Source organism: Octopus sinensis, linkage group LG7 (genome assembly GCF_006345805.1).
Source record: "Octopus sinensis linkage group LG7, ASM634580v1, whole genome shotgun sequence".
Classification (NCBI taxonomy): domain Eukaryota; kingdom Metazoa; phylum Mollusca; class Cephalopoda; order Octopoda; family Octopodidae; genus Octopus; species Octopus sinensis.
Window position 1 is genome coordinate 100,108,321 of NC_043003.1, and position 14,105 is coordinate 100,122,425.

At 35.7% G+C, this 14,105-nt stretch overlaps 1 protein-coding gene across 2 annotated transcripts in view; it reads right to left on the minus strand.

The window, feature by feature from the left end:
- Positions 1-14,105, minus strand: part of LOC115214150 (serine/threonine-protein kinase SMG1) — a 185,790-nt gene that overhangs the window by 41,085 nt on the left and 130,600 nt on the right. For both annotated transcript variants that reach the window (XM_036504994.1, XM_029783223.2), the window contains 7 exons: positions 12,801-12,920; positions 10,930-11,207; positions 8,522-8,695; positions 8,107-8,206; positions 6,398-6,538; positions 4,489-4,593; positions 1,030-1,115 (listed from right to left, as the gene is read on the minus strand). In XM_036504994.1, coding sequence (XP_036360887.1) covers positions 1,030-1,115; positions 4,489-4,593; positions 6,398-6,538; positions 8,107-8,206; positions 8,522-8,695; positions 10,930-11,207; positions 12,801-12,920 — 1,004 coding nt within the window. The remainder of the gene's footprint in view (positions 1-1,029; positions 1,116-4,488; positions 4,594-6,397; positions 6,539-8,106; positions 8,207-8,521; positions 8,696-10,929; positions 11,208-12,800; positions 12,921-14,105) is intronic.

The following is a 14,105-nucleotide window of genomic DNA, read 5'->3' on the forward strand; positions in this document are numbered from 1 at the left end:
TGATGGCTTCAGTTGATGGTCAAATCCAGTCTACCTATATGTGACAACAGCTATTTAACATAGCTTTGTAACTCAGTAATATTTGGACAATGAAGAAGAACATACAAAACAGCTTTGACGCCCTGCATGTATCGGAAAACACATTTTAACACTTTCTTTACAGTAAGAGAAAGCTGTGAAATAACACAAACACATAAACAACAAACTAAACAAACATTTATTGTTGCTTCAGTTTCAATTTCTGACCAAATCAATTTGGATTGCTGGCGACATATTAGGATTTGGTCAGTGATGATGCTTCAATTAAAAGGTTCGATTCACTGCTCAGAAGTGATCATGAACATGATCACTTCTGAGCAGAAGATAGACCATCTGACCAGAAACAAATACTCTAACCTGATTAGATGAAAGCTTGGGCAAGATGATAGTGAAATAGAAGCAATAGAATAACTTCCTCTCAAGCTATTTCTGCATGAGACTGCTTGTAATCTTATCCCGTTTGTTTTTTTAAAAAACCCAGAGGCCCTGCCTGAAACAGACCACAATAATTACTGTGTCTTAATTTGAGTGGGATACCCCTCAACACCTCTAGCTCCCGCAATAATTCTCCAAGGGTTAAAATATACAGGTACAATTAGAGAGGACACTTATGATAGACTGAATGAGTGATTCAAAATGGTTTTGATAGGCAGCTATTTAAAAATCTGATAATTAAGCTGATGCTGCTGTACATAAAACAGATCTCTTCCAGAAGCCAGGTTTACTACTCACCCCCTCTACTGTGTCTACTGTCTGCATAAAGTGGTAGTAGTTGTAGGCAGATATACTGAGAATCGTGCAAGTCTACAATCTCCTGACTACACTACCATAATCAAATGCCAACCTCTTTGCAACAGTAGCAACAACAATATATCAGTTAACAGCAATAACTGAACATTCTTGGAAACCTCTTATCAAAAGAGAATTTCAAAAAGTGAAAATAATGAAAAAATTATCTGATTTCAACAGGAAAATAACAGCAAAGCTTACTTGTCTGAGGAAAAGTTTCTCAATAAACGCTGCAACCAGGTGAGGTAGTTACTAGTTCGGCTTTTCTCAGAAAATGGTAATCCAAACTGGAACAGAATAAACAATAGACAAAAATTTAGTGTAAGATAGGAGAACAACAACCCATACAGAACAGATACAAACAGCCAATGTAATTACTATTCTACCCAGTTATCCTTCAATTGATGCCATATTGAGTTAATCAGGTTAATGAAGTTAATGAGATACCAGCAAAGTGCTTTGTTTAAGTTTAGTAGAGGAATTTATCTTCCTGCAAGCTAACTCTACTGGAGGGCTTTGAATTCAACCCAGCTGATCAACCATAAGAGATGTTAGTTATTCACTACTTGAGCTACTGCTCCTCCCTATTGGAGCCATTGAGAGTTTGAGGCTTTCTTAAAGCTATTAACAGTGTGTAGTGATGAGTGAAAGAAAACTATTAACTCTTCAAGTAACAAGTTAGTATTGAGTGAATTTGACTAATGAACTCAATATATTCTTGGCACTGGCAGTGTTAGCAACACTTCATATAGACACACTGTGTTAACCTGAAAGCATAGAAATTGATTCCCATGCTTGCTCACATGGACAAACAAATCCTGAAATCTATTTCTATGATAGGCCCTACCTGAAAAATTCATAGCATCTGCCCACTCTCTTCTTGACCCCCCCCCCCAGTAAATTGTCATAATAATTTTTCATGTTACAATTTTTCGCTGGAACTTGGTCTTCCACCAGTCCCCTGGCTAAGTTCAAGTAGATGGGAAGGGGCAGACTTTGCCTGGGAGCATCAAAATGCCAAGTGACTGATGGTCCTGATTTCCAGAAGCACCGAATCGAAGTTTTCAGTTTTGGTTGAATGGAGTTGCATCAGGTCTAAAAATAGCGCCTTTTCGTTTGCTGGCATTGAAAGTTGGTAAAAAGCGACTTATCAAAGTGTGTATGATTGGTTGATTTGGTTGTCCAATCTAAAGCCTTAGAGCGCTCACCTCAGCAGGTCGAAGATGCACGCACCACAATAATCTATCGTGGTTCAGGGTGTCATTTCTTAACATCATGTGGACTTTTCCACATCAATAAAGCTGGCATTTGAGGTGACTCAATTTTAGATTTACTGTGGCATAACCTTTGATATGAGCAAATTAGTTTCCTTTTCACAATAAATTTCAAATTTTGTTCATCCATGGCATTGGCTAGAAAAATCAGAAAGGTAGACAAGGAGAATCGTAGGTTTAACGAAGCATGGACAAATTTGTATTTCTTTGTGGAATCAGATACAAAATGTCTCTGCCTGATTTGTGGTGAAACAGTCGAAGTTGCAACAGTTGAGAATGTGAAATGGCATTACACATTAAAGCACACTTCGACCCATAATTGTTATGAAGGAGATCAATGCAAGGAGAAAGTGCTTTTACTTCAAATGAAGTTAGTCTCACAACAGAATATTTTTCAGAAAATAGATGATGAATCGAGAAAATATACCAAAGTAAATTTCATCATAGCTGAAAAGATTGCTTGCAACATGAAACCTTTTCCTGAAGGAGATTTTGTCAAAGAATGTATCACCTTGGCGATTGAAATTCTATGCCCAGAGAAAGATATAAAATGTGTTAGCTTGTCATATAGTATTATGATCCAAAGGATTGAAGAGCTGGCCGAAAATATGAAAATGCAGTTGAATGAATTTTGTAGAAACTTCAAAGCTTACAGTATTGTCATCAATGAATCTACTGACATTACTGATATGTCACAACTGGCAATTTTCATGAGAGGTGTTGATTCAAATTTTAATATCACTGAAGAGTTACTTGCTCTATGCCTTATGAAAGGAAATTGCATGGGCACTGCTGTCTTCAAATAAATTGATACTGCGCTTGAAAAAGCAAGACAGACTTACAATCGCCTGGTGCGCAATGATCAGCAAGGAACAATGCTTGCATGATTTCATCCAAAGAAAACAGGAGTCCCTGAATATGAGTGAAGAGCAAATATTGTGGTACTATTGTATTCAACATTAGAAATCACTTTGCTCCAAAATCATTAAGTTTTATCATGAAATATCGTGAAATAATATTGTGAAAGCCATCAACACCATTTGGAGTTGTGCATTAAATCATTGACAGTTTTGAAATTTTCTCAATGAGATAGACTCTGAATTCGCTGGCATCCCTTACTTTACCAAGGTGGCTTAGCTGTGGCCGTACTTTGAAATGCTTTTATGATATTCGAGAACATGTGGCAGCATTTCTTGAAGCAAAAGGAAATTTGTGCATAAACTTTGATGATGACAAATGGATGAATGAGTTGAGTGTGTGGTTACAAGAATAGGAAAAACTCATCCATAATTTGTTTCAAGAGGTGACAAGAAACTAGATTTGTGGATTTCTCAAGTTGCAGACAGCAATTATGCTCACTTTCCTTGCCTTTGGGAACAGTCGCACATTTCAACCATAAACTGGGAATTCTTTGTAAACAAGTTAAAATAGATTCAAGAAGAATTTGCCAGGAGATTTAAGGATTTCTGTGCTTGTGAAGACCAGCTGAAAATTTTTGTCAATGCCTTTTGACATGAATCCTACTGATGCCCCCTTTGAGCTTCAAATGGAATTGAATGAATTGCAAAGTGACTTTGATGTCAAGAGTCAGTTTTTAAATAGAAAAATGATGGACTTCTACAAATACGGTCTGCCTCACACTCAATATCCAAATCTTACTTGCTACTCAAAATGCTTTCTCGCTTTGTCCGGTTCGACATGGATATGTGAATACCTCTTCAGTTGCATGCAATTGGTAAAATCAAACAAAAGAAATTCATTGAGTGATGCTCATCTCGAAGATGAACTCTGACTGGCCTTAACAAATATTCCAGCAGACACTGAAAAGCTTCTTGATGACTCAAAACAAATTCAAGTTTCTCACTGATATTTTCATTCAAGATGAAATTGTTTTATTATTTAATTAAATGCCATTTGAGCAAATGTTTTTTTTCTCAAATCTTGATCAATTGTTAAAATTATTTTGTAGAATGTAAAGTTATAAGTCAAATTATTTTTTATGATAATATACGTGTAATATCTGGAGGCTATAATTTTTTGATAGCAATGATGAAGTAGCACCATATGTATGTATAAATTGAGTTATGAATAATAATTATATAATGAGTAATTTCTGTAAATAAAATAATAGAATCAATATTTTCAGTCCTGAATACTTTTTCAAACCATTTCAAGTAGTTGTATTAAAAAATGAAAGACTAGAAATGTGAGTCTGGCCCATGGGCACTGTTTTTTCTTAAATCTGGCCCATGTTCAGGAAAGGTTGGGCAGCACTGATCTAGAGTTCTTACCATTTTGTTATGGGAAAATATAATAAAAATCTGGGTGGAAAAGATGATAGAGGTGGTGCAAGAAGGAGGTAAAGGTTAAGCAAAACAAGACCTACATGTCCGACAATGGCAGCATAAGTGTTGAGAATGTCCAAGCTAGACTGTAAGATGCTTCGCTGATTCTCCAGACAACTCACTAACTCACTTTCAAGCTGCTCACACTGAAAACAAAAAACAAATTAAAATGATTACATGTGTGTGCGTGTGTGTGAGAGAGAGAGAGAGAACAAACATATTTATACATACATGCACACACTAAATCTACAAGGAAAAAGTTAACAGTGGCCAAAGTTTTGGCTTGCCTTCAGATTTTGGAATCACTATCAGCCTTATCTTTGTAAAAGCTAAATACATAGGTAGTTGACAAAAAATCAGTCAGTAATCCTTCATTTTAATGTTAAATTGTTTACAAATAAAACTTGACATAGAGGCAAATATTAATAGGTTTCCTAAAGTGCTGCCTACTGCAAAAAATCTTGTAAAAACAATTGCAAAGCAAACTTCTTAACTATACAGCTACTTCTGCACCTTTAGCCATGCCCGCACACACATAATATTAAAAAAAAATCTACATCTACTCACTTTAATTAGGAATAAGTGAACAATTTATAAACCAAACAACATCAGTAATGAAAACAATAAGGTAACGAGTAACACTATCATGTAAAACCCAGTACAATCTGTTGCATGATTTTCAGATACTCACTGCAGAATAAAAAGCACCATCTGTCAAAGTGTGGATGAACTCAGCTATCCAATAGTGTAATATATGTATGCAAAGATGTTCAGTAAATTGCAGAGAAGAAACCCAACCATTAATGGTCAAAGTTGAACCAGCAAAAAAAAAGCTATATCTAGTAAATTAAAAGTGGGATAGATACCTCAGAAGAGAGTGAGGTACACAGATCACTCTGGTCAACATATTGTATCTTTGATCTACTCCGGTCATTTCGACCACCTTCCCATTGGCCCAAAGAGTCAGGAATGAGTAAGGCCAGTTATTTGGTGCAGCCCTCCCTCATTAGAATCCAAATGTAGGAAAGTCAAGACTTAAACTTCTTAAAATCACAGACAACAGACAACGTATCAGACATGTCTCCAGCAATGAAATGCTGTTACTTCTGTAGTTTCATTACATGAAAGATGTAGTATTGTTTCATGTCTTTAATAAAGCCCAAACTGGATTACAAAAGCAACACTTCTACTTTGGGATTAGAAACTACCTACACTATGTTGTTACTCTCTACAAACCTCAAGTAAGCTCGACATAAAAGTACTGTTCACATACTTGGAACAGTGTTTCATTTTGATGAATGATTTTCATTTTGCCATAGGCTAGCTAGTTTGATAGGATCCTATGAGCTGTATGACTATATCAAGCTCCAATGTCAGCTTTCACATGGTTTCTATGGCTGGATGCCCTTTCAATGTCATGTATGTGTATACACACACACTGGTGGGCTTTATGAAATCCACTCACAAGGCCTTGGTCAGCCTAGGGCTATAATAGAAGACACTTGGCATAGGGAGCATGCAGTTGTACTGAACAGAAGCAATGCCGACATTATAAAAAAAAAAGACCATACATTCCTGTCCCTCACACTAGAACCACACCAATGTACTGTATTGTCCCTTTATCTCTTGTATCATCACCACTACTACAAGATTCCTGTCCCTCTGAGCCAACAAGCTGTGTAACCCCCACTTCTTCCATACAAGCCCGCCAAATGCAGTTACACTGCCTTGCGTTAACCCTCTTCTGTCTCACCCATATATTTCTACTCAACATATATGCTTATTCTCCTTCCCAAGAACTGCTCACATTTTCTCTAGACACTAACTTAAAGAAGCTCAATTTGGACACCAGCCGCATCAATACCACTAGTCTGAGACAACCTTGCATGTTTATGGGTGGGGTGGGGAGAGAAATAGAAAATGAATGAATGATGGCAGTAATATACACACCTGTTGTACAATTTGCCCTTGTCCAGCAGCTTGCAAGAACTTAGTGGCAGCTGAAAAACTAGGACCACCTAACTGCAGAGGTTTTGTTGCTTCTGCAAACATTTTTTGGAAAACAGGTCCTTGAACATTCTGCAATACAACCTTGAGGAAGATAAAGTAAAGAAATGAATAACAAGGAAATTTACAGAAACAGTTTAAGAAAACAGCAAAAAAAGTTGTTTCACGAGATTTAAAATTTTGACACAGATTAGTCCCTAAATCTTAAATATTTTGATAAACTTTGGATATTCAAATATCATTTCCATGTTTATAGGTGCAGGTATGACTATGGGTAAGAACATTACTAGCAAAACATGTGGTTTTGAGTTCAGTCTCACTGTGTGTCACCTTGGACAAGTACCTTCTACTACTGCCCCAGGTTGACCAAATCCTTGAGTGGACTTAGGTGGAAACTGAAAGAAACCTGATGTGTGTGTGTGTGTGTGCATACGTACATATCTTTGTTTTGATATCACATGTTAGCTGTAAATAAATACCACCATCATACAAACATAGAATAGTGGACATTAAAATGATTTAATTAATTGAAACAAAATTTGGACTTCAACTCGTTTGGGAAAATAATCCTTTTCACACCAGTATGAATTGGACAATTTTGTACAGTAGCAGCTTTTAACATTACTTAATCCAACAATCATCTGGTCTTTCAGATCCAACAAACTAGCATCCTATTTAACAGCAACCTCCTGTTGGTATGTTTGCATATTCTCCATCATTAACTCTTTGTGTGTTTCCACTCAAAATGCAGATTATCATTCACAGCTTTGTCCTATACTTTAATATAACACAATGTGTTGAAATTGAAACCTGTGTTTGGGAAGCAAGATTCTTAATCACACAGCCATGCCTGTACCTTACACACGTTTTTGTACAATTGAGTGAAAGAATTCAGAATACATGTAGAATGGCTTGTTTATTCAAAGGTGACGCTTCACTTCACATACATCAGGAAACTGAACAGCAATGAACTATCAATTTCAAATAAAGTATATTTTGGAGTCTAAAATAATGACTATCAAAGCATCAAAATAGAAAATTAGGAGAGATTTTCTAAGAAATGCAATAGAGACATAAATATGTAGCTACGTAACAAATGTAGACAAGTAACAACATAATTAAGAGAGAAATAAGATAATGATTACAGTGATATAGACACACACACACATATATATATATATGTGGTAAGTAGCTTGCTAACCAACCACATGGTTCCGGGTTCAGTCCCATTGCTATAGCCTCGGGCCGACCAAAGCCTTGTGAGTGGATTCGGTAGACGGAAACTGAAAGAAGCCTGTCGTATATATGTATGTGTGTGTGTATATATTTGTGTGTCTGTGTTTGTCCCCCTCTATATATATATATATATATATATATATATATATAGAGAGAGAGAGAGAGAGAGAGAGAGAGTAGCTGAAAGGGTCCTATGGTTAGATGGTGAAAGATTATCAATGAAGTAGTTAGCATAGAGTTGTCCAAGATATGCCATAGCAAAGTGGGTGTTAAAACGATGATAATAATATCGAGTGACTAACTCCTTTTACTTCAAAGAAGTATACAAATAACACTTTACCAAGTACCACCATAGCAGAATGATTTAATAAAGTTCAAACTTTTTACCAGTTTAAAAAAGGAAAAAATATGTTTACCTTATGGCTAGCATGACCATGATTGAAGTCAGCAATTTTCTCTTGTATTGTTGTTTGGACTGCCTCTCGAGTACTTTTTACAACAGAATAATCAGCATATCTACAAATAAATATATTATAAATAAGATGTGTATGCACATGTAACAAAACCATTACCCAAAGCTGATAGCAAAATAAAATGGAATAAGAAACATCAATATGGAATGAATTTACCCAGCCATAAAAAAAAAAAAACAAAAACAAAAAAACCCCTTCTATTTTAAGTAGTGCTTCAAGTGAATGTAATGGTGTAGTCATTATTTCTTGAGAGTCAAAATATGTAGGGTGTGGCTAAAAATAAATTGTCCATCAGATTTTTTTGTCTGAAACAAGTTAAAGAATGGGGTGCTAACTTATAAGAAACTTCGCTACAAACCTTTCAGCTAAAGTGTAGAGGGAGTGGTTTTTGTCCAACTGTGCTTCAGTCAACATAGAATGCAGGTCTTCAAGACTTTTCAGTGTTGCTGTACATAACTGGAAGTCATCTGTTTGCTGTGCCCAATCTTGCATCATTTCCTGCAGTAGTGGAAGCGCCATCAACATATCTTCTCTAAATATAAGAAGAATAAAAGTAAAAATAACATATCATCATCATTTAATATTCATTTTCCATGCTGCATGGTTTCAATGGTTTGAGTTCCAATATCTACTTTGGCACCTTTCCTAATGCCAACCACTACATAGAGTGTACTGGGTGCTATTTTTATGGCACTGACACTAGTAAAGTCATTAAGTAGCTTGTAAGACAAGATACTTTAACTGAGTGGGGTGGGGGTAGTACTGATTGAGCGACAAGTGGTTAGAGATGGTCAATGTAGTAAATGGTGAATATTAGTTTGGGAGAGAAGGTGGTTCAGAAAGGAGAGCAACATAATAATACAACAATTGATAAGAAATAGGGAGACAATGTGAAATGGGGGAAGTGAAAGAGGAATGAACAATCACAGACACAGGAAGGTGGGGATCAGAGGTATACAAGTGTAGCAATAGTGAATGACAAAGGGTAGTGAGGAGTCCATCAATGGTAGGTATAAGAGCATGTTCAAGGTAAAGGGGCTGCCAGTAGACAAAGTGGTAAGGGATGATGTTGAAAATGAAGGGTGGGTCATTCCAAAGAATGGGATATTTGGTAGCACAATAAAAGGGATGGAATTTACAATTCTGCTCACATAATTATTGCAGCTGAGGAAATAGTACCATAGTTAGAGTGATGGAGGGAAGGCTTGACAGGTACAGATTGGGTAGCGGGGCATAGATATCAATATTAATTTTTCCATATAGACATGGAGACAATAAGTGTAGTAGAGCAACCTATTGCAGAGCCAAAGATCTAATGAATGCACTAACTGTAAACCATAGTCCTATCTCTGTCAGCTCATTTCGCAGAGGTTTTGATTATGTTCAGACTGACATTTTACGAGGGTCTTTATGACCAAATGCCAATTATTAGTGAATGTACATTCCATATACATTTACCATGACCACTGTACTCTGAATACTTTTATGCAATAAAAAAATGGATAAAAACTATGGTACCTAATTTTTTGGTGTCCATGTATATTAAATATGGTAGGAAAATGACAGTAGAGCAATATACAACTTTAGTTACAACCTTAACGAATAAATTGCATGGATTTAAAGTTGTGGCATTGTCATAGTTTAGGTTTAAAAAAAAATTACTCTAACCAAGAAACTTAGTGAAATTGCTTTGAAAGAAATTTAAATGGAGAAATAGTTAAGGATATCAGTGTCTATCTAAGACAGTTACATTCACAAATAGTGGACGTTTTTAATCTTGTCAGTTATCAATAAGAAATAAGAGTAAAAATTATAAAATAAAAACCATTAGATTTTATTTCAAAATTAAGGTTTCCTATATATTATGATGGAACCTAAAACATGTGAAATGGATTTTGATTTGAAGTTAAAAATTTAAAAAGTGATGTAAGGAGGTTGATTACATTAATTTATTGATAAAATTTATAGAGATGGTGTATCAGATGAAATTTCACTGTCTTAAAAGATTTCCCGATTGTTGTTTCCTGGTTAAGCTGATTCTGAGCATGAACAGATTTTGGTGTTTTTCTTTTATATAGTCATCTCATCTTGAAGATGCATGTAGTTTTGTTGCTTTGACAGGGATTAAATTGGCCAACTTATTTTATGAGGATGCAGCAAAATTTCCAACATGAGACTATAGTTAACCAAAAAAAGTAGAGAAATGTGCCATGTTTTGATAGAAGCATGACATAGTTTGAACTTATGAATATGTGATTAACAGTCCAGAACTACAACTTCAAGAAAATTATTTTATAGAATGAGAAAAATAAGTGTAGGGATATCATAATTTGTTGGAGAGGGGATTTTTATATGATATTTAGGAAGCATAAATGACGGTGAAATTCCTTCAGCTGAAGTTTGAAACTGCATCACAGTCTCACCATGCAAAGATTTTACCTCTTTGGCACTAATTTCCATGAAAACCTGTTTTCCTTGACAGAAAGGAAAACTCTGGTTGTTTTACATGTATTTTTTTGTATTAGCTTGTCTAAGGATTTTTAAAATTTTGCAACAAATATTTTAAAAACTAGGTCTTTCTCTAAATGCTCCACAGTGAAGAAGGAATGGGGCCTGTTTTCATAAATTTGGCAAACTTAGGGAAGTAAAATTGTGTGCACAATACAGCGGTTGGAAATGAAGATCACAAGACCAGTATAAGAGTCCAGCAGCTTAACCACCCACTATAGAAAAGTATATATTTGTAAAATAAAAAATCAGACTTACTTGTTTTTTAACCATGATGCTTTCATCTCAGCTACACGTATAGCAAACATGCTTATTGTTATGTCACGTTCCATGTCCTTTTTGCTTTGTCGACCTTCATTCAAGTTAGTCAGTGCAGTAGGCCCTCCACCATAGAAGGCACCTGTATAGCCCCCTTCATTGCCTGTTGTCCAGTCAACCAAAGGATCATAGACAAATGCCTCAAGTAAAGTCAGGAGGGTTTCTCGTCCTTTACGCATTGTTTTGATGACATGTTCACTGGCTGTGCGGAAAGTTCCCTGAACAGAAAGGAATGCAGAATAAAAATGTAGGTGTGAAAGAGATAACTACAGAACAGGATTATAAAAAATTAAGAAAGAATTCAATTCCATTGCATGTATTTCAATGTCATCTGTTCTCCATGCTCTGATGGGTTTGGCAGGAACTGGTCAACTGGAAATCTGTTTGAGCCCCATTTGTTTTGTTTTGGCATGGTTTCTATGGTTGGATGCCCTTCCTAATGTCAACTGCTTTACAGAGTGTACTGGATGCTTTTAATGTGTCACAAGCACTTTTACGTGGCACTGCCACAGGTGCCTTTAAGAGACACCAGAACAGATGCCTTTATGTGACACTGGCACAAACACCATTACGTGACATCAGCACTCACGAGCCCACAAAACTAGGACCTCTGAGGTGAGAGGGGGGCACAGAAGACATGCCTGTATGTATGGATGGATGGCTGCAGTTTTACTTAGCTCGATGTCGTCTTAGTTCCTTGTCAACTCTGTGAGATCCAATGTCTGAAAATCCTTTCTCATCACTTTGTCCTATGTCTTCCTGGGTTTGCCCCTTCTATAAGTTCCCTCCACAATTGGCAATCAGTAATTCTTTATGTGGCTGTTCTCAATACTATTTTTGTCCATTTTCTCTTGCTGCTAAAGCTGGCTGAGTTTGCTACACAACCTATTTCTATCTGTATCTTGTTTCATCTCTTCTCTAAGATCCTTAATATTTTCAGATCTATCCTCACCACTTCCTCCCAGATCTTGCTTCATCAAGAAGTTTCAAAAATCAACTCACAACACACTTTTATACAATATACATCAACATCAATGCCAAGCAAAACATGTTAGTTTTACATGCTTCGTTTTCACCTATCAGTGGGGAATAGATAGTAGAACTCCTGGGAGAAGTAAAGTTACGTATGATAAACTAACATACTAATCAGAACATGTATCTAATCATCTTTATACTTTTGTCATTGTTTCAATTAATTTAAAAAAATGAAGAATTCATTAAAATGGTGTTTGGAACATAAATGAATATGAAATTTTAATGCAAGTTTTTAAAGTAGATCACTTTAAAACAGCAAGTTTGCATTATAGAACCAGAGAAAGTTTCAGGTGGGTTGGTATTAAAAGGGTTAAACAATGGTCTTAATAGTTCTTTGTGCTTGCAAAGGGTTTATCTATAATGAGCAGGGTAGGAAATAGATGCAAAAATGTATGGGTTTGTTGCCTGTGTTGATAAAACAAAAGCGTTTTCTCCATATGAAGAGTAAAATATATGACAAGTTATGTAATAGTGAAGCATGAAATGAAGTCAGTATGATCATGGGTATATCAACAATGAGAGAGAGAGAGAGAGAGAGAGAGAGAGAGAGAGGAGAGAGAGAGAGAGAGTATGTGTGAAGATCAATACAAAGATGAAAAGAGGCACCAACACTTCTGCTCCTTGCTACACACACCTTCCAAGTCACAAATTAACACAGTAACCATGAAATGCCATCACAAGTATTAAGCTTTAGGTTTGTCACATCAGTTTCACAGCTGTCTCTTATCATAGTGTTTAGGGATAACAGATCAGGTTTAAGTGTATTAAAAACTTACCTCAATACCAGTCACTCCCAAAGCTGTTTCAATGTTCTGGGTCATACGAAATGGTACTTTCTCTGGGACACGTAGCCCCTTGCCCTTCTCAAAACACACATTGTAATCAATATGTACAATCTAGTGAAAATAAATATACATTGAAATATTAAACTATAGTTCAAGAGGTTGAAGGTTTGTCCTAGTCACCATCAATATAATAAAAGATTTTGTAACAAAGTAAGACAAGATTTCCAGTGTTAGCAACAGTCTAAATTATAAAATAGATTTTATTAATATTGAGGATTGATGCAATCAATTATACCCACTACTTTCAAATATACAGGATTCTGTCAAATGAGAATATGCAATATGATTACCATTTGTAACATGAAAAGTTATCTCTTATTATAAAAGGCAGATTTTATCTGCCTCCCTTTGTAACTTATAGAAATCTACAATATAGGATTTCTTCAATTACAATTTACCTAGGATTTTTAAGAGTAGAATGCATCGGGTCATGCCAGGTCCAGTTTTTAAAATTTAAACTCCAATTAAGCAAAATTTACAGAAAACTCACATTCTGGTGTGTATGTCAAATGCTTTTCTTAATGTGGTTTACACCACACGCACACACACAGTGTGCAACGAATAAAATGAAAGTAAATAGCGACAGAGTGATTTGAGGAAGACTAAACTGAAAGTATTTAAACCACTACTCAAAAAATAAAAAAACACAGCAAACAGAAACAAATAAATACATAACGATTTACTCCTCACACAATTTCTTCAATTAGAGTTTACCTAAGATTTTTCAAAGTACTCCATTCGGTCATGCCATAATATATTTCTTTCAATTTCACCCCCAATTAAGACAAAATTCGAGAAAACTCAATATTTTAACATTTCACTCCGAAAGCATTGATGTACATGTGTGCGTGCGTGAGTGTGTGTGTGTGTGTGTGTGTTTGATGGGTTGTGCGACACAGAAAGTGTGGTGTGTAAGTGAAGTGCTTTTGTTAGTGTGTGTAAAGAGACAGACAGAGTGAAAGACAGAAATAACTGAACTTTTTTTATTCACTTTTTGTAGTGAGTGACTGAGAGAGAAAAGAGAGAGAGAGGTTATGTATGTATATATGTATGTATGGCTTCAGTGACACACACACACAAAAACACATACCTACGTACACCTAAAGCACGCATACACACAAGCGGAGCGCGAACTTCAAAATTTTGGTAGTATTAATTTGCGAGCATACTTCTAAGCGCGCGTAATTGAAAGTTTTCACTATGATATCATCACGTGTGAAAAAATTCGAAGGGTTT